Source organism: Danaus plexippus, chromosome Z, assembly GCF_018135715.1.
Source record: "Danaus plexippus chromosome Z, MEX_DaPlex, whole genome shotgun sequence".
NCBI classification, from domain to species: domain Eukaryota; kingdom Metazoa; phylum Arthropoda; class Insecta; order Lepidoptera; family Nymphalidae; genus Danaus; species Danaus plexippus.
Window position 1 is genome coordinate 13,465,536 of NC_083559.1, and position 27,499 is coordinate 13,493,034.

At 30.2% G+C, this 27,499-nt stretch overlaps 3 protein-coding genes across 8 annotated transcripts; 1 reads left to right on the plus strand and 2 right to left on the minus strand.

Annotated features, from left to right (window-relative positions):
- The first annotated feature begins 289 nt into the window (after window positions 1-289).
- LOC116777808 (neo-calmodulin-like) lies at window positions 290-4,733 on the plus strand. 3 transcript variants are annotated; one of them, XM_032671530.2, is made up of 8 exons: window positions 290-480; window positions 1,645-1,765; window positions 1,842-1,936; window positions 3,098-3,234; window positions 3,514-3,657; window positions 3,782-3,991; window positions 4,069-4,125; window positions 4,322-4,733. In XM_032671530.2, exons 2-8 carry the CDS (start codon window positions 1,763-1,765, stop codon window positions 4,429-4,431), a joined length of 756 nt encoding a protein of 251 aa, XP_032527421.1. In that variant the 5' UTR covers window positions 290-480; window positions 1,645-1,762; the 3' UTR covers window positions 4,432-4,733. The 3 variants fall into 3 exon arrangements, with proteins under 3 accessions (XP_032527421.1, XP_061382212.1, XP_061382213.1); XM_061526228.1 differs by lacking the exon at window positions 290-480 and adding an exon at window positions 1,184-1,315; XM_061526229.1 differs by lacking the exon at window positions 290-480 and adding an exon at window positions 1,287-1,378.
- A 541-nt stretch (window positions 4,734-5,274) lies between these two features.
- Window positions 5,275-11,996, minus strand: LOC116777828 (serine/threonine-protein phosphatase Pgam5, mitochondrial). Of its 4 annotated transcripts, none has more exons than XM_061526420.1 (6): window positions 11,592-11,996; window positions 8,361-8,539; window positions 7,759-7,976; window positions 7,086-7,207; window positions 6,484-6,630; window positions 5,275-5,870 (listed from the first exon to the last, which is right to left on the minus strand). In XM_061526420.1, exons 1-6 carry the CDS (start codon window positions 11,756-11,758, stop codon window positions 5,825-5,827), a joined length of 879 nt encoding a protein of 292 aa, XP_061382404.1. In that variant the 5' UTR covers window positions 11,759-11,996; the 3' UTR covers window positions 5,275-5,824. The 4 variants fall into 4 exon arrangements, with proteins under 4 accessions (XP_061382404.1, XP_061382403.1, XP_061382402.1 ...); XM_061526419.1 differs by having other exon boundaries at window positions 7,086-7,216; window positions 11,592-11,995; XM_061526418.1 differs by having other exon boundaries at window positions 7,086-7,219; window positions 11,592-11,994.
- An 868-nt stretch (window positions 11,997-12,864) lies between these two features.
- LOC116777737 (uncharacterized) lies at window positions 12,865-25,110 on the minus strand. Its single transcript, XM_032671434.2, has 21 exons — window positions 24,963-25,110; window positions 24,226-24,404; window positions 23,438-23,544; window positions 22,922-23,012; window positions 22,514-22,699; window positions 22,366-22,441; window positions 21,975-22,278; window positions 21,827-21,895; window positions 21,495-21,663; window positions 21,035-21,214; window positions 20,771-20,927; window positions 18,577-18,737; window positions 16,626-16,732; window positions 15,849-15,939; window positions 15,491-15,676; window positions 15,067-15,142; window positions 14,591-14,894; window positions 14,439-14,507; window positions 14,203-14,371; window positions 13,720-13,899; window positions 12,865-13,233 (listed from the first exon to the last, which is right to left on the minus strand). The coding sequence occupies exons 2-21, from the start codon at window positions 24,383-24,385 to the stop codon at window positions 13,064-13,066; spliced, it is 3,012 nt and encodes a 1,003-aa protein (XP_032527325.2). The 5' UTR covers window positions 24,386-24,404; window positions 24,963-25,110; the 3' UTR covers window positions 12,865-13,063.
- Between the last annotated feature and the right edge of the window lie 2,389 nt (window positions 25,111-27,499).

The window sequence follows — 27,499 nt, forward strand, 5'->3', positions numbered from 1 at the left end:
CTGATTCTTTACAGAATTTTTGTCGAACAAAAACACGTTGAGGGTAGATAAGTATAATGTTCTCTTCGTAATAAATCACATATATATAACATAATATAATAATTTTTAATAATCCTATACAACTTATACATTTAGAATGATTCATATTCAAGGTCAATGCCATAATCGTATATAGGCAGAGGTTTAATATGGATTAGTAATATACAGCCTTTGCCTGTCTAAAAGAAATTAAATTTTATGAACTGTATGCTTTTATTATTGAAAAACAGTCGCCGTATACTAGTTTTTTGTCGCAATGTAAATGCTGCCACTGAATCGCACCTTAAGAAGTGCAAGGAGGGCGCATGCGTGGAAATTTGACACAATATTCTGGACCCAGCCTCTTTCAGTTCGTACCTGGCTTCATTGTTAATAAGTACTCGTATCAAGGCATCCCCGAAGCGATCAATCAACAAAGTGTCCTAAGTTAAGAACCATAAGGTAAATATTTGCGGGGCTCCATTAATTAAAGTTGTTAGCATGTCAGTGTCGTATAAGACATCTATTAGCAGAGATTAATGGGGAAATGTTTGATTTAGATTATTGGACTTATTTAACGGGGAGGGGCGTGTTTAATATAAAAAAAAGTTGTTATAGCATTATTATAACAGATTAAATATAATTATAATTGTATTAATAGTAAAAACTATGCAGCCTGAACCTCTATCCTTGTCCAGCTTCGTGAGCTGATGCGAATGTTTAACTTAAACAAATAACTTTCTTTGTATGTATTTAAATATTTTTCTAATCTATAATTTTCCATGAACATGCGTCCGTTATTTTTTGCAGTAACAGATTTACTAATATATATACATAATCCAATCCTTTGTTAGAAACTTGATATTATTAGATAATATACATTAAAAATATTTTGGCTTATTAAATTTAATATTAACTATAAAAACTTTTTGATATGCGCATTACTCTTGAAACTTATGCTCAATAACAACGTCTAATTCAATAAAAAAAACCTAAGTATGTATGTACGTACAAAATGTCTTTATCAAATCAGTGCAGTGTAACTACATCATACCCTCATCCTCTCAATTATAGTATAATGCAGCTCACAATCATTACATTGTAGTTATAATGGTATTGTTAACACGAACATGCTTCAATAGACGTGGGACTAAGATTTATATGTACCCACAAATACAGACGCGGGCGACGGAATAGGGTGCAACTGTGCCCTTCGATGTCAAATAAAAATTATTTATTAATGTGTAACTTACACAATACATATAATGTTTCCTTTTTATACTAATTATGTATATTGGTAATTCTCTTTCTAGACTGTCTCAAGCGTGTAGATAATTTTCTATGTAAATAACATTTATGGGTGTGTTAACTTGCTAATTATTACAGTTAATATTATAAGGTAGTTGATGTCTTTATACATTTCTACGAAAACAAAACGTGTATTTTGTTTTCTTGAACGGAACGAAACATTTTGTAATTACCCTCTGCGAAATTTATGATGCTTGCGTAACGCTTATTTCTCTATTCTCCTTTGTTTTCTAGATTTATCTAAGGAAACTTTTTATGTCAGATACATAATAAAAATGTGTTTAATATCTATTATATGTATATTTATGTGTATTGTAGTTACATATCGCAGGCGGCGAACGCCTGTTGCATCACGTCGTCTCAACACAGAAACATATTCTCCGCGGTGAACAACTTCTTCGCTGATTCACCGTTGGTGAATCAGCTGAAAGGCATCATGGTAAATGTGTTTCCCTAGTTCTCATAGCAAACTGTACTTGAAACATTCGTATTGATTATAAATTTATTTGTTTCAGACTCGACAAACGAGTAATATCGAACCAGGGCCGCCGGACGAAACTCGTCGAGACAGAGGAGCGACAGCGACTTTCTCGATAAGCCAGTCGGAAAGGTAAGAAAATAAAATATCTAAATACATACATAATTAAAAAAAATATTAATGGCTTACATTTCAAAATAGTTATATAACTTGAATGTATTGAAGGCAGACATTCTTAATTAGCCCCTATATTACCTTCATTCGTTATAACAAGGGACGGCCGTAGCTGAGTAAGATTTCCTCAACTACCCACACCGGAACATTATTCGCCTCTTGCATATTAATATTCTCAAGAGGGTATTAGCAACTAAGGCACAATGCGTTAGAACTACTTAATTAAAGTTTCTGCTATTGTTGCTACCTCAATTAATTCTTATAGTTACTTAGACCCCATTTTCTTTTATTTTATTTTACATATTACTCGTTAAATAGCCGTAAATTTTGGTATTGTGAAGTAAATTTTCAATTTTCTTAACAAAAGTTTTTCGATTTTATGGTCGTTCCTTAAAAATAATTAGATCAGGGAATTGGATGCCTGCTTGTAACGGCTTTGAATAATAATAAATTGAAAACGAAAGGTTTATTCTATAGAGACATAAAAATGAAATCTATTAAGTGAAATACTATATGAGGCTCTCATAAAATCATTAGTTTGCTTGTTGCTGGTTGAGGTTTATTTGATATCATTATATATAATTTGTATTTAATAAATTAGAGATTACAAAACCCAAACCCTAGCGCGTCTTGTATTCCTATTATTAAATACCATGCAGAAGTACCTAACAGTGATGCACGGTAGAGGACGATGATTTAAAAAGCAACTTAAATTCGTAGAATTATAGAAAATATAACAATTAAATATATTTTTGTCATCTTTTATACGTTTTTCATTTTAAAAATGACTCGATAACTTATCAAACGATTATTGTTCACTAAAAAATAAGGGTAATAAATTAAAAAGGAAACCGCGAATGTAGATAAACTAACAAAAATTATGTTCAAAATATTGCGAATTTTAACTATCATAACCTTTGCTAAGATGATCTTTCAAGTCTTTTTGATAATACTGCTATAGAGTTCATAAGGGCTAAATTTGAAAAGTGGACGTATTTTTTTTTTCTTAAACTATAAATAGAGTGCTTGATGTTATGAAATGGCAATTTTTATTTCGTGAAATAATTTAGAACTTTCAATTCAATCGTATAACATTTAGTATTGCATCTAAATCCTCAGTCAGTTATCACAGCGGTCTGTATCATCGACGCAGACACAAAAACAGGTTAACTTCCTGAAGCCTAACAATACTGCCATGGACCGGAAAGCGTCAATTGTTGATGAGACGACAGGCATCACACGCACACAGATGAAAGGTTAGTGATTTAGTTGCAACGAGAAGGTTTCTTTGAAATATATTCCGTACGTATAATGTTTTGTTATTGAAGTTTTTAATGTTTTTTATTCGTAATTTCTCATCATATTTTACATCAAACTGATAATCGTGCTCTAAATTAGTTTCCACATATAAATTTTTTCTAGGTACGGTAGGTATTATAAAATAATTATTTCGAATACCGTCATTCTAAGCGGTGATTAAGATTAGTTATAATTGTTCCTTTAACTTGTGTTTGATTCTTATATATCGTTAATAGAATTCCGTGAAGCATTTCGTTTATTCGACAAGGACGGCGATGGCACCATCACAAAGGAAGAGCTCGGGCGAGTCATGAGGAGCCTCGGCCAGTTCGCCAGGGTTGAGGAGTTGCAGGACATGTTGCAAGAGGTCGATAGTGACGGTAAAGTTTATTTAACATCATTATTGTTACATATTATTGACTAATGATATGAAAATGATAAGGACTTTTAGAAATAGTAAGTATGTGGGTAGTTGAAAATATTATCGAAGTGAGTTAATTTTAGGTGATGGCAATGTTAGCTTTGAAGAATTTGTAAATATCCTGTCGAAGTCGATGTCTGGAGCTGGTGGAGGGACAAGTTCGGCTGAACAGGAAGAGAGGGAACTTAGAGATGCTTTCAGAGTATTTGATAAACATAACAGAGGTTATATCTGCGCCTCCGATCTAAGAGCGGTGCTACAGTGCCTCGGTGAAGATCTATCTGAGGAAGAAAGTGAGATATCGCAATTGTGTTCTATTTAAAAGTCCTTAATATCCATATTTTTTTAATAACACATTATATTTTTTCAGTTGAGGACATGATAAAGGAAGTCGATTCTGATGGTGATGGGCGTATTGATTTTCTGGGTAAGTAATTATTAGCTTCAAGTACTAATGTAGGTAAATTAAGATACTTTTTTTCAGTATTGCTACTCACTTTAATTTGTATGGTAAACTTTTTAGTCTTATTTGATAAAATTGGTCCATCAAAAAATATCAGAATATATAAAAGTACCCACAAGTAAATGGTATTAATAGGTAAAAACAAACAAACTTTTTCCAGAATTTGTTAGAGCCCTTGGAGAACCGGAAGATGCTTGTGATGACGAAGATGATGACGATCTCAACGATGGAACAGAGATGCACTTAACTCCACAAGTTGCTGCAAACTGAATATTAAAAACCTTAAAAAATATTGCTCTTCGATAAATGCTTAAATTTTAACTACTTATATTAATATCGATAACAGTTGTGACTTGGTTGTGATAACAGCCCTATAATACCTGGTAGAAAAAAAAAGAAAGAAAATGGCGGAAATTATTTGAGAACAATTTCTGTCACGTCATGATTATAAGGAATTTCGGTTGTTACGATAAATATAACATGGTTCTTAAATAATGAATTTTCATAGTATTGATCTCGTAGAATTTCAATCTTATATCAACTATTTAGATGTTAATAAATGTTACATTTTCGCCTGGACATATTAATTACTCTAGTGCTACCGAATTTTAATACATAAAATTAAAAATCAATTCAATGCATACGCGGAATTGAATCCTTCTTATTCGATATTAATAAATCGTTCCATTTTTAAAATTTTAAATGGTATTCTTAATAAAAAAAGAAACATTCCTTGTATTTGAATTATCCTCTTACAATTAGAACTATTAAATATCGTGTCATTATAGACATTATTCAAATAGAGATGTTTTGAAAATATAATAACCATGTTTTCTATATTTAATAAAATTGCACATACTATATTTAACTACATTCACGTCTGTGAGAACATATCTCGTATTTACGGTCAACTTTCTGAATACATAATATGTAATCATTAATTATAACTATTTAAAAAATCAAATAAAGCTTTATTATAATACAGATAACATATTTTTTTTTATTCCAATAGACATTAATTCACAGTCATTAATTTAATTTTATTGATGAGTTTAATGTAATTTAAGTATGGAAATATCCATAAGGATGAAGGGTAAAAAAATGAATCAAAAATTCCATCATATTTTTATTAACATATCAAATATTTACCAATACTTATATTATAATTGCATTACTTTTTATAAAAACATAGTAACATTTAAGTAAATTCTCGTTTTATTTCACTGTGGATATGAATAATCGCAGGGATACAGCCCTATTAATTTCTTATTCAACAAAATGTCACATTAAAGTTGCCATATAAAATTATAAGATCACATCATAAAAATGTCGATAAAAATTCGAATTCCAAACAATGCTAAAGAATAAAAGATAATAAATTTATTAAATTTATAACCTTAATGTTTTTTATAATATAATTCATCATAAACAAAACGATCAATTTAAGATAATAATAAAAAAGCGATTTAAATAATTTTTACAAGTACAATAAATAAGAATCATAATCACATGGGTTGGATACAGTTAATAAATACATTATTTAACCGAACAATGTTGTGCAAAATCTATTGGATTTTAATTCAACAATTTTTAAACAGTTATTTATCACAATTTTCTAATTGATGTTTTAATATGTCAGTCTTAACACTTTGATCGATTATCTTCAACAGCTGCGACTTACATTTAAATCCGTTATTGGATCTGTGTTCCTGTGATACAAATATAGCAATATTACTTAAATACATTATAGATATTATTTTTTTTAGAAGTTAAATTTTACTGAAAGTAATATTTTAGACACATGATAATTATATAGATTGAAAGGACAGTTCAATTGATGAAACAACGTGAATTCTTAAACTGGATATCAATAATAAATAATAAATCAAATATTTATTATATATATTTTTTTAAATATATCATAAATAACTGTTTTATATCAAGTAACATATTCCCTTTCCACAACAGTGAACACTTGCCTCAGCTCTTGCAATGTAATGTATGAGGTAGCTAGCTTGGTAAGAATCACTCGATACTATCAGACATACAAAATTTATAACCATAATATATACAATTTAAACGATTTTATAAAATGATAATATAAATTATATTCTTAATTTAATCAAATACGTGATACAACACTAGAAAAAACCAAATTCCGATGATATTTATTACAATGATTACACATTAATCTATAAATCTAATATATCTATGAACTACATAAAAAATACATATATATTGCAGTATATAAATGGCCATAATAATTTTATTTATACAGAATAATAAATATAAATCAATGACTAACACACACTGGATCTTTACCGGCTGGTTATATACTTAGGTTCCATATGTCCTGTCTCGCTGAGACAACGTAACACAACATTCCCAGACGGTAGAATTGATATCCAGGTTATAGAACCGTGATTAAGGGAAATCCGAAGCCATCCTTCTGGAGGGAACTGCAGGGCTCTGGAATTATATTGATTTCATGATATTAATTAACAAGTGATATGCCCTGCTCCTTTGTTTATAACTACACTTGATAAATTTCATAATACCTTTCATAAATATTTTTGATTGACTATATAATGCCAAGCTCTAAAACATATTCTCCAAATAAAACTATTCAATATAAAATCAAATAAATGGATTTAATAGGATTGAGATATTATTATTTTTTTGTATTCATTAACTAATCATTACTGAAATTTCTTTGTACCCTATAATTATTTGTTCAACAGATCCTATACAGCTTTATGTTATTTTAACGAATTTTTACCCTTTCTTTTAATGATACCTTCTGTTTTAATATCCAGCTACAGTAAATATAAGTTTCTTTTGTATTCAAGAAGTTGTCTTTACAAATGCACATAATTAATTTCTTATTAATGGATTTTATATTATAGAAATGTATGAATACTTACTTGCAAACAAAGAATCGTATAACATTTGCATGGCAGACTAGTAGAGTATAAGAATCTTTTGTTTGTTCGGGAGGGGCTCTGTAGAAGTACCGTCTAAACGCTGCCTCTATTCTAGCGCCGTCCTGGAAGAACTGCTACACGTACCAAACCATACTGGGTTAATATACTGACCAGTGTTGCCATTATAGTAAAATAATTACTTTAATGAATTTCTTTTTCTTATTTTCGTTTATGGTATCATACTTATTTAACGGTGATGGTTGTTTTTACTTTATCTTTTTACGATTTTCGTATCTTGGTATATTAAAAAGACTATAATGACTTACAAGGAAATGAAATGCCAAATATCACCATGCTGAATGATTAAAAAAAAAAAAGGTGAAAATGATAGAATTTAACTAATGATGCAAATTTCTGATGGAATTAAGGAAAACAACAAAACTGGTCAGTAGAATGTGAAGTAACCAATGACGAGAATAATCAATATTATTTGTATTAGTTAATATTACAAAACATAAGGTAATTAAAGTGCTGCGGCTAGAGTTAAGAAGTGCATTACCATTACATTACCTGATACATCTAATCCATGCATTTTGCAACAGAATAATTTATGTTTGGTTATAAACATATGTTAAAGTAAATTCAATCTTAATTGTTATAGTTTATGACTTACTTTAGGTTCTGGTCTCCAATGTCCGACTGGTGGTTCTGGTGGTATTGGTGCCCCTTCTTCTATAAGTTGGCAATCCGTCACTTCTATATCCTTTGGTAGATGCTTTGCTATAATACTAGCTGTTTCTTGAGCCCTTGTCATTGTTGAACGCACAAGCAAATCCCACTGTATGTCCAGACATGATAATCTTTTACCCGTCAGATCTGCCTGTTGCCTTCCTGAATTTAATGTATGAATTTTTACTTATGGCTATGGATGGGTTGCAAATGATATTACAATATAATTGTTTAGAATTAGAAATGCTGTAACAAATGCCTTTTTGATACATTTATTATGCGCTCATTCAGATTACTACCTAACTAATTGTTATAAATTTTTTGTGAGGACCAACCAGTGTCAAGAAAATGCTGTTATAAATTGTGTTTCTACATAATACATCATAGTCAACTGAATCCTGAATCTTTTTTCAATATTACATAGTCCATATTACAACTAAAGGCTGGTATTATTTCTGTAAATTTCTAACAAGATTCTCTGGGAAACAATAGCAGTTTACCAATCCTATTCATATAAAAGATAAATTTCATTTAGAATATAATCACCCAATTCTGTTAATATTCTCTCCCTATCAGTTAAACCATCAGTGTTATATTGTCCGTGTCTAATTAGGAACAAGTGTCGAACGGCTTTACTCTTTGCCTTTTCAATTTGTTCATTGTATTTATTCTCATCTTCAGGTTTATCTGATCTCTTTGGTCGGACTATTGACTCTGGTTCCCGGCTGAAATATTAAATTTATGATAATTATATACATATTGAGTTAGTGCTCCTTTATGGATACATATAAATGGTTGAAAACAATCTTTATAACAAATTAATTTTAATGAGGATTGTAAAGCAATTTTTTTCTCATTATATTTAATAGATTTATCTGCTTAGATAGTTTGGTAATCTTTAAATGGAACACAGAAATACAAAAAAATTGTACTAATTCAATAAACTTATTTGATCTCATTACATGAAATTAAAGATACACAATTTCCTATGCACTGAACAATTTAAATTAAGAATACACAATTTTCTATGTACTAAACAATTTAAATTAAGAATACACAATTTTCTATGTACTGAACAATTTAAATTAAGAATACACAATTTTCTATGTACTGAACAATTTAAATTAAGAATACACAATTTCCTATGTACTGAACAATTTAAATTAAGAATACACAATTTTCTATGTACTGAACAATTTAAATTAAGAATACACAATTTCCTATGTGCTTAACTATTTAAAGTTTCAGTAACTAAACAAAACTCTTTTGTACAAACTTGATAGGATTCTTTGTATGTAATAATAAAGAAATACACTAATCTTTTTGGCTGCATAGAGAAATATATACATATAATTTTAGAAGCAATATAATATGTAAATAGTTTTGCCAAGAATTTAATTATAGACTATTGATTTTACACCTGGTTTTTAATATTTTTATATAATGAGCACAATTTTATGTAATTTTGTTATAAATGTTCTAGACAACAAAATGCTAAGTAATATGTGTCAAATAATGGGATACAAAACAAAACAGTAGAAGTCTGACTATAAATAGATGACATCTTTTATATTTACACCACAAATAAGATTTGACAGGGTCAATGGCCTAGATTTTTATATATAATTATTCTAAAACCATGAAAAATAACTTAAGATTTTCCATTTTGGTAATTAAAATTAATGAAGTTTTGTGGTCACTTCCGAGCGGAGAGGTGATACGAAGATTGGATTGTTAAACACATGTAAATGACTTGAAGTGTGAATAATAATAATATTATATGTGACGAGGTTAATGTATGTCATAAAATCCAGTTATGAGGAAAACAGACGGTTTAATCCCCTATAATAGTGATGATCTATGTACATATATGTAATATTATATATCACATTGCAAGTATCAAAGAAACCTTTTATATAGTCTCATCACTAATCTGTAATTCAAATGAAGTGATACTTTTTTCCCATTTATGATTATTTTTTTCTTCTCTTAGTTTCAAATTGCATTGTTCAAATAAACATAACCTTTTTTGCAGTTTCACATTTTCTAGTTTCATGAACAAAATTTGCAAATTATTATTTATGACATATAATATGATGTAGTTATAATTGGCCCTTATATGTCACAAACAGAAGAATGGACAAATGAGCAAATGTGTATTACAGTGAATTATTTTATATTTTCCTCAATAAACAATATAATGGTAATTTTCTCTTACTTGTTAGATTTTTGCTTTTATGAATGTATTTGTCACTGCAATTTTTTTTTCTAATATGGGTAAATGTTATATGTATATCATTATATACACCATTGGTTCTAGAGAAAATATTTTTGAAAGTATTTAGTAATAAAAAATTATCATATTATAATGTGTGACATTGCCACTTTATGCTTCCAAGATCTCACGGGAACCAGATGACCCTCGATACCTCATAAGAACTGTCATGCCATTGCTATCCCAAAATTAAGGCAATCAAGCTGCCTTAGGTTACAATATTTTTAATAGAACATAAGTTTTAAAGTTTTCCTAGTCTAGTCTAACTGGCACATACCGCAAGATTTCCAATTATAGTTATAATAATTACATTATAAACTAAAGTAAATTTTTAAACTCTTTTCTAAATACAATTTTTAACAAAGCATTTATAAATTTTTATAATATAAAGCGCAATGATTTTTTAATATTCTTTGTATTTGGAATGTTAGAGGTAGTTATAAAAGTGGAATATGTGATCTTTGTCTGGGCCTCTATTTAATCCTTACAATAATGCATCTAAGTAATATATTGACAAAAAGTAAAAATCGCAGAGTATTAAAATAGTAATTGTCATTAAATGTTATTATTAACCAAGACTTTTCATCCATTTTAAATGAAAAACCCTTCATCAATCTGTGGGATATGATGGCAATATTAGCTTTCTAGTTGCAAACTGTGGGTAGAAGTGTTTAATGTATGTATACAAAAAGTTTGTACATATCCAGTCAAACGCAATTTTATGGCTAAAATTTGATATACAATGTGACTTTGCCAGTTGGCAATTCTCAAGTGTCGTGTTGGTAGCACAAGACTATGTAACCAGTAGATTTCTGATATCAAAAAGAAATCTTATATCATAGCTATCTTTACTTTTGAGTAACCGAGAAGTTTAGGAAGAGTTTGTAAGTTTTACTTATGTACTTTTTATCATATGTTTAAGAAGTCTTTATAGTTTTCCGAACCCTCTCGTTAGTTAAAATTAATTAGCAGAACATGTTCAACGAACAAAAAGGATAACAAATTTACACATGCAATGGAAAAAACTAAGACTCCTTTTTAGCAGTTGTTGGTTTGTTTCATAACTGAATGGTAAATTTATAAAAAATTTATTAATAAAAAAAAAAAGATATTTTTTTATACTGAGACAAAAAGATGTTATATAATGAAATGTTGTCATGACATTTAAAATGGATACACCATATACTTCTGTAGAAGAATTGGATAAAAAACATTGATCTTAATCTTTAATCTATATTTTTTGTACTTCTAAGGTTTTGTGATAAAATGATGATCATTTCAGTGTCAGTGGCTACATAATTGTGATATTTAGTGTCCTATATAAGATTTAATTAAATTAACAAAGCGTCATAAAAACTATAAATAAAAAAAACTTATGCGTTGTTTATTACACATTTGAAAAGTAGGTACATTTATTTTATCTTTATTTTAAATGACATCTTAATGCTATAAAATAGAATGGACAAAACGTGGATGAAAATTATTTTTAAAATATAACTCACTGATCCCAATTCTTGTCCCATTTAACACTGGGTGTGTAATTCGTTGTCCAGGAATTGTGTACATCGTACTGCTTTTCAGATCTTCCCATCTGATAATATGCTAGGCCTCCACCTACCGCACCTAATCCCAAAAGGGCTATTTTATTTAATCTTGACAATGTAGCCATCGTTAGGTTGACCTATTTTCACTCAAAACGCATGTATTTTATTATATCTTTAGGCTATGAACAATAATTTCTGAAGCTAACTGGACTTTCTTTATATTTATGATATGTATTGTTAAAATTTATATTAGGAAGTATACTATTATTTCGAAACTGCTATTCAGCTATGTATGCGTTTAAATTCTAACTGATAACCTTTAAAACTATATATCAATCTAACTGATGCCTACTTAGTGACAATTCATTTGTAAATTCCGATTACTGTCTTGTGAAAATGACATAAATAGCTTGGTTCGGAAATTCAAAATGTTGCACATATAGAATTTGGACCCAAAATATATTCGTCTCTATAAGTTAATGAATTAAATAAAATGTAGGTAATATAAACGTTTTCTGGTTTTACATGTTGTGATCTAGCATAATAAAAAAAGGTGTGTTTTTTGCTTAACACAATGTAATGGCATTCCAATGAAAATGGAATGGAAGGTTATAAAAAAAATAAGAACGATTGTAAAAAATTAACAATTAAAGTGATTGCCATAAAAAATTAATAAATATTTATTTTTAGCCATGTTAAAATAAGTATTATAATACCTTTTGGGAGGAGGTAGCAAAAATCAAAATTTATTAATTTAAAAACTTTGATTTTATACAAGAATTAATAGAGCTAGGTTAGTGATCTACTATTAAATTGTATATTTATATTATTAATACATCGACACTCTTGAAATAAATGTAAACAGACACATAATTATTCATTTAAAAATAATACAAAATAAATATTATAAAATGGACTTAAAGTATAGGTATGCAGTATAATAGCGGAGACTGAAGATTGCCATTACATTGTAAGAACTAAGTATATATAATATAATATTTAATTGTAGAGTATAATAACCTAATCATTATCCATTGGGAAGCATTTGTGGCACAACAACTTATATCTGGTACAATAATAATTAGCTTTAAATTTTTTATACCTTCTATTTAAAAAAAAAAATCGTTATTTTGCTCTTACGTAAAACCGCAAATTCACGCTGTACTGCAACATTGCTCTTGGAAAAATTTATCAAGTTGACCAAAATTATTCGCAAGGTAATTAAAAAATGTTAATAATTAAAAATTTATTTGGAATAGGAAAATACAGAAATTAACTACAATGAGATAAAAATATTTAGTAAAAGAAAATATCTATAAGATCTTATGTTTATTAGGAGTTGTAACATCTTTTATTAAACAAAATAGTTGATAGATAAGCAGTGAAAGGTTCGCGTCACAAAATTGAAAAAAAAAACCGTCAGTTTTCATTCAATTGCATTGTTTTCGTGGTGTTAAAATAACTGGGTAACCATTTGCAGATTTAGCTGATATGGCCATAACCACGTTGAGATCTTTATAATCGTTCACGGAGGATAGTCGGAATTCATGCAGCACCATTATTGCTATGGTCTTAATAAACTTTGCTGCAACGAATCTTCCTGAAATTAAGAAATGAGATTATTTCATTATTCGATATTATAGTAAGCCCTTGTAAGAGTTGACAAATCTCGAAAAAAAATATATATATATATATATCAATGAAGAAAAACATTAAAAAAAAAATGTGTAATGATCCTTGTCATGAGAGCAAGATGCTGAAAGAGGGCCAATATAAAAGAAAATTGTCGAAAAAAAGACAAACATACAACTACATAGCAATGCTTAGTTTGGGTTTCATATCAACAATGTTTTTTGTTTTCACTATATTAACAAATACTTTGATTACATGTCAGAATACGATGTGGCAACGAGCATGTAGGTATTTATTCACCTCTATTATTTTTATGGCGCTTAACAAATCGTATGCTGAGTTAGTTCACTACCTTGAGGTAAACTATAAAATGTTATGATTGTTATATTCTATAACTTTATGCCATTTTATTTATTTATCTGCGGTAAATATAATTTATTTTAATTATTATTACCTAGACAATCCATTGGTCCTAAACTAAATGGGATATAACAGAAAGGGTTCCGTTTTTTCATATTCTCAGTTGAAAATCTTTCTGGATCAAAAGCTTCAGGGTCTTCCCAAAATCTTGGGTCACGATGTAAATTGAAAATGGGAACAACAAGGGAGGAACCTGCTGGCAGTGTGCATGTACCTGAAATTCAAACGAACTAACTTTTGAACTCGGGTCTTTGAATATTAGAATTCAAGTGTTTGAATTGCCCTACTGGTTTTGTCGCTTTGTCAGCGATTTATGGAAACAAAAATATGTATTTTGATATTCGAGCTATTTGGATACAATACAAAATCTGTGCTTTTAAACCCAAGCAATTTTTGTATTAAAAAGATTGCAACATTGGTTAGTTTGCTTGAAAAAATATAACATTATCTTAATTAATTTTAATATGTAATGATACTTAGACAATTACATGAATTTTATAGAATTTTTTAGCCTTACTTATTTCTACGTCTTCCTTGACAGTCCTTTGTAACATGACACCAATAGGGTATAGCCTTAACACTTCTTTGACACACTTTTCCAAGTAGGGCATATGCTTTAGATAGTCATCAGTTATTGGCCCGTAATTATTACCTATCACGTTTAATATTTCCGAATACAATTCGTCCTGTAAAGTGTAAATATAAAGTATTCTAGGTTTTTATAGTACTTATTCTAAATATATTTTTATATACCTGACATTTAGGATGATATGCCATCATGAGCAGCAAAAAAGACGTTATCTTTGCAGTTGCCTCTTGACTCTGAAAGATATGAATTTATATATATGGTATCTGTAGTAGTATTTCAACAATTTTTATATTAATAGAGCGATATTTAATCTTACAGATGTAAATATTGTGAATGTTTCTTCTATCAGCTCCTTGTGATTTAATTCTTGGGACAGTATCAATCTATCAATGACCGATAGCTTTGTATTTTTCACGGAATCCTGTTCTGAATTTAATAATTCTAAATAATCTTCATTTATGTCAGCCAATGCTTCTTTTCTGTTGTTTATTATAAACACGTTCATCTCACTTATGTCTCTCATAATTTTTTTTTGTATTTTATATGATTCCGTTAACCAATAAACGGGGTCTATTTGTAGATACCATTTTGTCATTCTATCAAATATGAAGTCATATAACCTATAAATATTTGAACTATTTATTATTATTCTCGAGTTTGGATTCAATTGAAAAAATAAGTATGTATGTTAGACTAATATTAGACGGCGGAGCCATCCTCAGATTTACGATAATAAGACTAAACAAGACTAAGTGCCTTGGTTTATTGTAATAAAGTTAGTTTTAGTCTTACCTCGGACTTTTATCTATAACATTTTGCAAACAAGGAATCCTTAGGGTTTCTTCTCTAGTTAAACCCATCAACGATTCTGCAAAAATAAATTACAAGACAATTGCTCAAAGTTTTAGACTTTTTAATTTAATTATATATTACACTGCGCGCTTCTTTTGCTTTTGCCTTCACACTAAGATGTTTTAACAAAATCAAGCTAGGTATGTGGTTTTGCTAAATTCATAAAGAAGGTTAAAAAAAAAAATACGTGTATACATTTAGGTTTACCAGTTTTTTTTTGGCAAATTTTTTTTTTCTCGTATATCCACATTCCACACATAAGCATATGTGTGCGTGCATACATCAAAACATCAATACATCCGTAAACAAATCTATAGATGCTTTTGCATTTAAGTACTTAAAAAAATAACAGCAGACGACTCACGGCATACAATGTAGCTGGTTGTTTTAACTATATGTTTGTATATATCTAGTACTCCAGCTTGGTGTACTTTATTTAAATTATCAATAAGTATTTTAGTTTCCCTGTAGCAAACTTCATTATAACTTTCGACAGCTCGTTTTCCATAGTTTGGAGTAACCAATTTTCTATGCTTTCTCCATTTTGACCCTGTATTTATAAAGAGTTTTATGCGAATTGTTAATATTATAAACTGTCATAGGATTTCTTTCCTGTTAAATTCTGGGTTATAAATAAATAAATTTAATTACAGCTTTTTGGCTTTCTAATTAATTGGAAGTTATGAATTATAATTACGTAAAAGTAAGAAAAGTTTTGTCACCTGATCCACTTAAAATTCCAACTCCGATTAAATCTGACATGTACTTATACTGAGGACCTTTTACGCTGACCTTGTTGTTAGTTAGTAAAATCTGAAGAAAATTTCAACGTTATTTATCATTAAATATAATGCATAATAATATGTAAGTTTTAAGTACAAAAGCTTTAATATAAAATAATAAGACTGGTTCGATTTTGTTTATTGTCTATAAATTAAGGCACAGATTTTAAAATTGGAAATATTATAAATTTATATCGAAATAAAACTTTTAAAGTATTGCAGCAAAAGATTTAAACATACTAACAACTAGTTGTTAACCGCGACTGATTCTGCGTAAAAAAAAGCAATGAAAACACTTTTAAGCGCATGAAGCGCTCCTACTTACGCGTGATAACGCGTAAATGCGGGATAAAAAGAAATCTAAGTTACTCCTTATAATATCAGCTACCTGCCAATAAAAGTCGCGTCAAAATCGGTAAAGCCATATCAGAGATTAGCAAGAACAGACAGACAGACGGACAATATTAAAAAAAAAAGTTATTTTGGTATTGGTATGTACTATATATTATATATTTGTATGTATTATATATTCATATGCATGTAGTAAAAAACTGTTATTTCCATATTACAAACAGACACTCCAATTTTATTTATATATATATACGGTAATGTAAACTAAGGTAGGTATTCATATTTACTTCTAATTATTAAATTAAATGATGAACAAATAATGTCAAGTGAAAAAAAATATATTGAAATATTATATATTATTATTACCTTTATGTCATCTGGATTGCTAACAACAATATTTAAATCAGTCCCAAGCCAGAATCTGAGAACGAGGCCGTACTCGTCGATCAACTGTTTAGTAATCTTTATCATTTCTGTAAAAAAATAATTTAATTTAATGGTTTTGTCTTAATAATACAGTATCTTTTCAAAATATTATTAATACTAAGTAGAGTTTTTACGACATTTGTCGTTGCCGAAAAGCTCGCACAGGAAGACTTCTGTGCCACTTGTGCCACTTGAAATTCACAGCGATCAAGGAAGGAATTTCGAGTCAGAGATATTTCAAGACCAATGGGTGGTCATAAGTCTAGGACTACATCTTATCATCCACGTTCAGAAGGAATGGTGGAGCGATTCAACAAAATATTGGAAAGATATCTGTCAAAGATAGTAGAATAAAAGCAGAAGGATTGGGACAAGCATATTCAGCCATTCCTCCTATCACACCGAAGTGCTGTTCACTAAACCTCGCTAGTAACATCGATCTTCGCGAACTTTGGAACAAAATTGCAATTACCAGCTTACCTAATTACTGGAATCCCACCAGACGCTCCTCATTTTGTTTCGGACTACGCAAACGACCTGCGCAACAAGTGTACAAGTGTACGAACAAAGTCGACGTGTACGACCACATTTAATAGTCCCGAAAACAATAACTGAGAGGACGAAGACTAGCTATGATCAGAAAATGAATAACAGTGGATTAGACGAGGGATTGTTGGTGTGGCTTCATAACTCAGTTCATATCAAGGGGTTATCACCTAAATTGCAAGCCAAATGAGATGGTCCTTACAAAATTGTAACTAGGATCAATGATGTTACCTACCACATTCAGAAGAGTTCACAAAGCAAGCCGAAAATTGTCGACGTGGATAGCCTGGAGCTTAACACGGATCTAATCATGCTCAGGAAGAGCATGTCTTAGAAGGGGGCAGTGTCGCGCCGACTTAAAGATCGACTTAGCGAATATTGTAGAATGCTCTCGACATCGATAAAGCAGTGCTGTCTCGTGACAAGTGGTCGAAAATATTAGCTTTTCGTTCAGTAGAGCTTTCCCATTTTTAATGTTTTTGATAAGTAGAATATAAACAATGTTTTGGAATGTTCTAGTGATCGAATTGTTACGTATAAAAGGGCTGATAGGGACATACAAGCGATACAGGCGATTTTTACTAAATAATCAAGAAAATATTTGTCTTCTGTTGAATGCCATGTTTATATTCAGACCGTGTATCAAACCTTAGGTCGTAACAAAATCATTAACAATAATATTTCAAAGCAATTATGATTTTGAACTCAACGACCTTTGAGTGTGGCAGAACAATTATTGTATTATCTGTATAATTTACCATCGAACTTATTAAAATGTCTAAAACCATTAGATATAATATAAAAAAAAAATAATAAGCATTATCCTTTTAATTTCTTTTTAATATTTAGGTCAGTTTTATCATGAGACATTATTTAATTTCCAGTCTATTATGACTTTTTTTTATAATCATTACTGAACAATATTTCAATCAATTGAACACAAAACAAACATAACTAATATTTGTTGTTTTTTTTTTAAATACTAATCGACTTGAGGGTCAAAATTTGAAAAAAAAAATCTATTATTGCATCTACTTTTGTGTCATTAATTTAGTACCGGGTTAATTAATTAAGTTAAATGCATAACTTTATTTTATGGAACCGTTATGGAGATATATTTTAATATTAATTCGAATACGATCATTACTATGTATTTACATATCATTTTTATTTAAAGACAATTAATGTTTATTTAAAGAAAAAAAATGTTTAGTTATATATTTTGCCGATGTCTTTTATAAAGTATAAACTCCTGTGCATATTAAATTATTTTTGTGACACTTAATAAAAATTGCAAATGCATATACCAATAAAAGTGACTTAATGTATGAATTCAGATGGTTACCTTCTGGGCGGCACATGAAATAAAAAGCGTTGCCTAAGATTGGAATAGTAGGTGGTCCTGGTATTTTCGTAGACATTTCCAACAACCTTCGGTTTTTGTACCGCCAGTGAACCCAAACACCCAGAACAACCAATACTAACAACACTACAGCCAACAGCATTCTGCAATGACAAGTTAAATATTGTTCGCAAAAACTATACACGCGACCTTAAGTAGGAAAAATTCAACTTCAGCAGACTATTAAATAATTTATGCGGCGTATCTTAATAAATTGTGACAAAGATATAATTAGCTACATTAATAGCTATTTATAGTCATTTATAATAATAGCTGTAGCCTTAGAGTGATAATATAATAATAATTTAATTTCCTTGTGATATTAAAGATTTTTTACTTATTATAAATTAGGCAGTTGCAACTTTCACTTCGGCTAACGCTCTGTCTTAATCAAGCTTACAGAATAAGTAGTTATAAAATACATGTTTTTTAATTATGGAAAACGTTTTTTTAATTCAATAAAAAAACAACAAGGGAAGCAGGTAATAGAAATGTTCCAAAATTTTACTTTTAAAGAACTGAATATAGTTCCCAAAATGGCTGATGTTTGCATTAGGTATATAATCGGAATAAATATCGCTTTTTCATTAATAGTTTATTGAAATTGTTGCGAGAAACTTACCTTTTTTTAATGGTTTCCACAATAAATTATTATGAAATGGTCTACTTCTATAACAACGTGGAAGCGTAGTGAGACGAAGGTAGGAATAACCTGTATGTTGCAATGGCCGAGGCTATTCGTAATCTGTCTATCATACGCATTCAGAGTGTGTCTTTATGTGCCCACTTAAAACTGACATTAGTGTAGATTTAGTCTTAGAACAAGTTTCGAGATAAAAATTAAGGTTATAACCAGAATCAAAGCTTTTTTAGCAGTCTGTTATTTTTTTAAACCATCAAACATCTAATTTACAATAAATTTATACATTCATTGCTTTTTTTTCTTTTCATTTGTATTTTCTTGTTGAAATTTTTTTTTTTAAAAGATATTGAAGTAACAACGGGCAAATACTAGAAACCATTTAGTATATTATGTTGTTTGTATTGAGTTGTACACACAATTGTTCACAATATACATGTAGATGAATATTTAGTGAAATGGACATCATGAAAGCCGGATAATTATACAGTCAAATTTAAGACTATTTGATTGTTGTCATAGATCTTAATTAAGTATATTAACATTAGATATTTAACCCGGTGACGCTATCCAATCAGCAAGGCTAACAGCAATATAACAAAAAAAAAAACATCGTATATACCCGCATTCCTTTACTTTAAGAGCGTTCTTGGATCAAGTTTTTACCGTTACAAGACATGCGAAGCATTATATACGAATATTTACGAATAAAAAACCGATAACGCTCCGTATATAGAGAAACCATGCCAACTTTGACTAAGCCACACAGTTTCTATACAAAATAACTAAATGTAAACGTGACGGAAACATCTCAATGACACAAACAACATTTATAATTGTTGGGTCACGGTTAGTCGTAGTTGAGAAAATATTGCTTTTTGAAAGACAAGAAAATGTATATGTCAACTCTTAAATTTTTTATCCTTAAGTTGTATAGCTATGTATACATAATTATGTTGTAAGAAAGAATTGGACAAATACACCAAATAAATCGAGGAATTTCTTAAGAAATAGTAAAATGGTTATTTTTATGACATTATCCATGATGTCTATTATAATTGAGATGAAATACTCACGTCCATAAAAGTCAATCAGTGAATAAAACTAGTCAGTAGTTCTTTATAAATAATAAAATTCTAGTCACTGAAGGTTATTCTTGAGAAATACCACTGAATCGAGAACCTTATGGAAGCTGAAGAGTAACATCGTTTTAATCCGAATATATATATTTAAAAGAAAAAAAATTACATAATTTGTTTTTTATATGAAAAAATTGTGATATAAAATAAATAAAAGCCAAAATAAAAAAAATACTGAGCGCTTCGAACTTTTTTTTATCAGATTTTTTCTTGACCAAAAAGTTATAGGTAAGTCAGGTTTAGTTTTTATGAATATTTGGTATGATTGAGTACAAGGAAAACAAATCAAACAACGAAAATGTTTTTGTCAATTTTAATCATTTCGTCATTTAAATAGTAATTTAGTTAAATTCATCAATTTCGAGGAGTTAAAATAACGGGGTAACCAATAGACGACGTTACTGATATTGAGAATCCAACTTGAAGATCGCTGTACTTGTATGTGGATGTCAAGTAATATTCCTGGATAATCTTGATAACTATTATTTTTATAATACTCGTACCAAAAAATCGACCTGAAACGTCAAATAAATATTCTAATAAAAAAAGCTTTAAAAATGCTATATACATCAATCAAGCTATCAATAATACAATCGTTAAGTGCCTATGTTCAAGCACATACCTAAACAATCCATAGGGCCTAAACTGAAAGGAAAATAGCAATAAGCATTGCGCTTCTTCATGTTTTCAGCGGAAAATCTCTCTGGATCGAAAGACTCTGGATTTTCCCAAAACCTTGAATCACGGTGCATATGATATAACGGTATCACGAGCGACGAACCAGCTGGTAATGTACAAGAACCTGGAAATATACAATAACACCTGGGACTTTCACAATAGGTACAAGTCAGACGTATCATACCATGTACACAATAAAACGTCATGTGAATTCTAATGGACTCAGACGATAACAATTATAATATTCTGATACAATGATTATAGATTGTCCAACCAAGGAAGGAATTAATATGTGATACATTTTTAAAGGATAAAAGTACAGAAAGAGAATGTCTTATAAGCATATGTAACTTTTTTAGACAATATTTTACTGTTTTAATAAATAGGAATGTTTACGCATTTACTTATAGAAATGTCTTTATTAATTTTCCTTTGAAGCATGACACCAGTTGGAAACAGCCGAAGAACCTCTTTGAAAATCATTTCCAAATACGGCATCTGCTTCAGATCCTCTTCAGTTATATGTTTATTTTTATTTCTTATCACACTTGTAATTTCAGCGTAAACTTTTTTCTGGAAACAATTATATTTTTAAATACTTATTAATGTTTTGTATTATAAGGTTCACATTACTATAGACAGCGGTCGTTCCAGATAATATTTTTTTCAATATATTTAGAATTATTAAATAATAGAACGTTGACTCCCCGTTTCATTTGCTTATATTTGATAATACCTGACATTCGGGATGAAACGCCAACATCAATAGTAACGAAGCCGCTACTTTTGCTGTTGCTTCTTGACTCTGAAAGTGGTAAAGAATTTTGGTAATATAAACTATCTTAAAGTTTTTTTTTTTAATTTTATGATCCAGAATACGTTACAGCTGTAAAGATAGTAAAGATTTCAGTTTTCAGATCCGTAGCATCAAGTTCTCTTGAGAGTATGAATCTGTCCACAACACTCAATTCTGTGTTATTGAAGGAATCCTTTTCGGTGTCCAGTAATTTTAATTTGTTCTCATCTATGTCTGCCAATTTGTTAATACGTAATTTTAATATAGCACCACTTAGTTCATTCGTACGAGAGACGAATTCTTTTTCTACTTGGTATGATTTGGTCAACCAATAAACTGGATCTATTTGCATAAACCATTTCGTCATTCTTTCGAATATTATCGTATATACTCTGGAATATGGAGTTATTTTAAATATTTCATACAGTATATATTTTGCTACATAATTCATACTTATACCCAATATGCATTTTACTCACAGGGGACTTTCCTCAATAACATATTGAAGGTGTGGTAATCCCAAAGTCTCCTTCCTTGTAAGTCCCATCAAGGTTTCTTCAAAAATATAATAATTTATTTAATATAAGATATATAAAAAGTATTAACGTTGTACATAAAAATACTTGCGACAGACAGCATAACTGGTGCTCATAACAATATACTGGTAAACGTCTATCTGATCTCCAGAACTAGTTTCTTTTAAATTTTCTAATAATAAATCTGCTTCCATGTTAAATACATGAACATAACTTCCCGTCGCCTGTTTGCCAAAGTTTGGTGTTGCTATTTTGCGATGTTTCCTCCATTCTGGACCTGATAATTTAAACGTTGTATATCTAGTTGTGTACTTGTTTTTTATACGTCTAGAATAAGCCATATAAAAAACTGGCCAACAAAAAGAACAGTATTTAACAAATTTAATTTCTCATTCAACTAAATATTAAATATCCTTGATGTTTTTATGTTTGGATTTACAGCGTTGAATAAGCTTTTAAAGATTGAGCAACAATTATGAAAAAACAAATGTTAGCCTACCTGACCCACTCAAGAGCCCAGCGCCTATGTAGTTCTTAAAATATTTGTACTGTTCACCTTTTACGCTGGTTTTATTGTTGGTTAGGAGAAGCTAAAAAATAGTGATGATGATAAAGTTTATAAAAAATCCCTTTTATTAACATCTTATGATTGTATAATAATTAAGAAGTGTTTACTGACGTGGTAAACTTAGGTTATCTAAATTGTAGTTAGCTAAACCAGTTATTAACCACTTCCGTAATAGGGCTGTTGACAATTGTTTACTTTATAGTCTTTATTGCGATGATAAACTATGAACTTAAAATACGTCCGCAGTTAGCCTTATTCTAAGACGACTGATATTTTATATGATTTTGTTACTTAAAGCCAAAAAGAGAGAAAAAAAAACGATTTTTTGATGGAACAGACTTGTAATTTGTGTTTGATTATCACTTTTTTATATCTACAAACTTTCTGAAATATAACATATCTTAAAAAGCAAAGGTTCTAATCTTAAAGCTTAAAATTTTTTATTACCTTGAGGTCATCGGGATTACTGACTAATATGTTAAGATCCATTCCAAGCCAAAATTTAACAACTTCGCCATACTGGTTCATAAGGTTCTTAATTAAAATTTTGAGCTCTGTGGAACGGAAAAATTAAAAAATGTTAATACAACAAAAATAGTAAACCAGAAATGTTACATTATTTAATTATTTTTTTTATGCTAAAGGGGGCAACCGAGCAGACGGCCTACCTGATGGAGGCATACCGCCGCCCATGGACATCCACACATACTTTTACAGATATATTGCAACTCTAGATTAGGGAGGAGGGGGAGGAAAAAGTGGGAATGGGAGGGAAGTAACTTTACCACAGCTAGGCTCTACCACCTAAAAATACATGTTTTACATATTATACGCTCAAAGATCGAAAATACTCCAGTTTTCCATTTTTGAGTGCAACAAATAAATTAAACAAATGATTATTATACCGTAATTGTAACCCTTTTGTTCTTTTTATTTTACAATATGTTATTTTATTATTTTAAATATCTTTAAGCATAGCATATAATAAGTTTCTTAAAATGTATACTGGGCAACCGAGCTGCATATCCATGTGAAACTGTATTCGCGATTGCTGTAATCTCGCAAAAGCTAAGCATCGATTACTGATCTTTTAATATTTATAATACCAGATTTCGCATGTGGCTTTCTCCATAAGTAAAGTTTTTATCTATCGTAAATAGGTTACCCTGTCCTAATCTCTCTCTTGGCGACATCTATGAAGAACTAAAGGAAGGCGTTGTTTATAAATTTCATACCTTTGTTATGGACCATAAATTTGAGAGCATTTCCTAATATGGGCAGTGATGGTGGTCCTGGTATTTTATCTGCCATTTTTATTAATTTCCGGTTCCTGTATCTCCATCGCAGCCACAATACCATCAGGGCTGTAATCGTCAAGGTAACCGTCCAGAACATTCTTGAATTGAAACAAAATCTGTAATGATATAATACAGCTGAGTTTATTTGGCTGTTGTGTTCGGACTTTGTTAGTTTATTTTCATTGAAATATATGTGAAACCTATTAACTCCCCGTCATAACTTCTAGACATTCTATCGTTGTGACTTTGTGTATTTTATATACTCAATACATGAACCTGCACCTATTCATATATAATATTTTGAACTTTATCAATGCAATACATATAATAATTTAAATTTTTTTGAAGGACAGCAACTATTTCTGTATTAACCTATTAGTTTTAAATAAAAACAGTACTTAGAGATTTAAAACGAGCATTTATCTTTTAATTCACGTCAATTCTATGCCACTTTATATAGAACAATAAAAATTAATTCATCAGTGAGTTATAGTTTCAAAAAAATCTAACACTCCACCGAACACTTTAAAGAATGATCCACTATACTTATCTGACACTGTATTATTAAGTCAATTTATTTAACATAAATTTCCTACGGCCTCACAACATTCTATTTAAATTTATTTCAGCTTATTTTAAGTAACATTAAATATTAAAGAATTATTTAAACTTACGTATGATTTATGTCCAATGTTGAGCTCAGAGTTCTCAATAAAAATGAATGCAAAAACTTATTACCATACCGGTTGGGAACACGAAAAGCAACTTAGCAAAAAGTACTTAATTCAAATATTGTTATTATTTTAATAACCAACGAAAGACACCAGTATCCGCTTGTAAATATATACTTAGATTGATTTAACATAAAAATTTTAAATAACCCAACTAGACATTTATATTGAATTTTACACTATTATACTATTTACAAACGTATATTAATTAGTATGTCTTTCATTTTTTTATTAAGGTTATCTATATATCTATAGGTACTTATAATAAATCTGTAGAGAGATCAATTGTGTACATGAAATAATTTTTTAAAATAACTATCAGGGGATGATTAGTAATCGATACTGATGCCAAAAATGCAATCAGTAAAAATTTTTTCTGTCTGTATGTTCTTTCTAGAAACGAAAACTACTCGACGGATTTTAACAAAACTTGGTACAATTATTTTTCATACTCCTGGGCAAGTTATAGTAGACTTTTCATTACGCTACAATCAATAGCAGCAGAGCAGTTAATTGAAATGTTGGGAAAATGCGATCTAATCAAAGGCAGTTGCGCGCTGAACAATACGTGCACCTTCGCGTGCAAGATAATGATACTGTGAATATGGGCCGTTTAGTTATTTTACCCTCTTCTTTTACTGGTGGTCCACGCTACATGAACTGAACTGAAAATATGGACGTCCCGACTCATTTATCACTGTAACTACCAATCCCAAGTAGGATGAAAGCACTCGGAAGCTTCTTGAGGGTCAAGCACCGCATCACCGCCATGATATTATGGCAAAAACTTTTCATTTAAAATTAAAATCAATGATAGATCTATTAACCAAAGATAACATTTTTGGAGTAATATTGTGTTATATGTTATATAGTGTAGTATATAGTGTTAAGTGGCAAAAACGCGGTTTACCTCACAGACATATCTTGGTTTGATTAAAAGATAAGGTTCGACCTAATGACGTAAACAGTTCAATAAGTGCTGAAATTCCAGATCTGATTGCAGATCTCAAGTCATCCTAATAACTCCGAGTATTTTCATTTGAGATTATTATTACATACAGGGCGAGGATCAACAGAATTTATAGATTTGAGGAAAGTAGACAATGTCGTTTATCCAACTTATCATGCAGCTTGCTAAGCGCGTCATTTGCTTGTAAACGGTCAGCATAGGGATGACACTTTAGCAGAATCCTGTGTTAGTGATAATCCACGACGGTTAAGCCATTTATTTGTAACATTGCTCACATTTTGTAATTTGTCAGATCCTGTGCGATTATGGGAAAAATATAAAGAAAAATTTGCAGAAGACTTTCCTCGGAATATATCTCACAATGATGAAGGCGCAACTAATATTAATTTCGGTGATCTTGCCATAAATCAGTGCCTATAAGGTCTTCAGGAAGACCTAACAGCAATAGGTGATAAATTACTCTGTGAATATGGTTTGCCAACACCAACATAAGTCGGAGAGGTTACCAATTGGGAATATTCCGCAGAGATTGGTTACAACTCAATGGAACTGCTGGCAACATTAGAAAACGGTGTCCCAATGATGACCGCAGAACAACGTTCAGACACCTGGAGGAACTGGGAAAACCTTTTTGACTAAATTAATATTAAATTATGTTCGAAATCAGAGTAAAATTGCTCTTGCCGTGGCTTTACCAGGTATAGCAACATTGCTGCCTGCTAAAACTGCTGGTAAAACTGCTCACACTACGTTTCAAGTCCCACCTGTAGTATTTCAAGTAATAGCAACAAAGCCAAGGTATTATGTAAGTGTAATTTAATCATATGGGATGAATGTCTGATGGCCCATCGAAAAGGAGTAGAAGCGCTCGACAAACCTCTAAGGGATATAAAACAAAATGATCGCTCTGGGGGCGGTATCACGATTTTATTTTGTGATGATTTCTGACAAAACTTACCGGTAAAACCACCGGGAATCCGAGCTGATGAGAATAGAGAAAAGCTCTTATTGGTGGCGTGATCTACAATCGGTGCATTTGACTATAAAGATGTGAGTGAGAACTGGAGATAACCCGCATGATTGTGAATTTTCTGATATATTATTAAAGATATCCACAACTACTATTCTAACGCCTGAGTTATGTTGTATAATACAATCCCAACATCATCTATAGTCGGTTTACGGTGACGTAACAAATGCAATTAGGATAATTCTCGGCTATGCGAAAGGTCCAGTTTAACTCCTCGCAATGACCAGGCATCTGAGATTGATAACAAATACTGTCTAATATACAGGGGGAAAAGCAAAGCTTACAGTTCAATAAATAGAATGGTCGATGAACAAGAACCCACTTATTACCCGATAGAATTTTTAAATTCTTTAAATATGCCCAGACTTCCTTCTCATTCCGATTATTCTGCTCCGAAATTTAAGGCCACCACAACTTTGCAATGGAACTCGGCTTAAAGTAAGCCAGTTGCAACAAAATGTAATCGAGGCTCAAATTTCA

What these genes read in the sequence shown, in the direction of transcription:
- LOC116777828 (XM_061526418.1), bottom strand. Translation starts at nt 11,758, where the DNA reads ATGGCTACATTGTCAAGATTAAATAAAATAGCCCTTTTGGGATTAGGT. An exon ending in TGGGACAAGAATTGGGATCA is followed by an intron (nt 8,540 to 11,591) that starts GTGAGTTATATT and finishes TTAATATTTCAG; the next exon opens with CCGGGAACCAGAGTCAATAG. An exon ending in GAGAATATTAACAGAATTGG is followed by an intron (nt 7,977 to 8,360) that starts GTGATTATATTC and finishes CATTAAATTCAG; the next exon opens with GAAGGCAACAGGCAGATCTG.
- LOC116777737 (XM_032671434.2), bottom strand. Translation starts at nt 24,385, where the DNA reads ATGTTCTGGACGGTTACCTTGACGATTACAGCCCTGATGGTATTGTGG. An exon ending in CATTCACAATATTTACATCT is followed by an intron (nt 14,508 to 14,590) that starts GTAAGATTAAAT and finishes CATATCTTTCAG; the next exon opens with AGTCAAGAGGCAACTGCAAA. An exon ending in CATATCATCCTAAATGTCAG is followed by an intron (nt 14,372 to 14,438) that starts GTATATAAAAAT and finishes TACACTTTACAG; the next exon opens with GACGAATTGTATTCGGAAAT.
- LOC116777808 (XM_061526228.1), top strand. Translation starts at nt 1,284, where the DNA reads ATGTTTCCTTTTTATACTAATTATGTATATTG. An exon ending in ATCAGCTGAAAGGCATCATG is followed by an intron (nt 1,766 to 1,841) that starts GTAAATGTGTTT and finishes TATTTGTTTCAG; the next exon opens with ACTCGACAAACGAGTAATAT. An exon ending in TCGATAAGCCAGTCGGAAAG is followed by an intron (nt 1,937 to 3,097) that starts GTAAGAAAATAA and finishes CTAAATCCTCAG; the next exon opens with TCAGTTATCACAGCGGTCTG.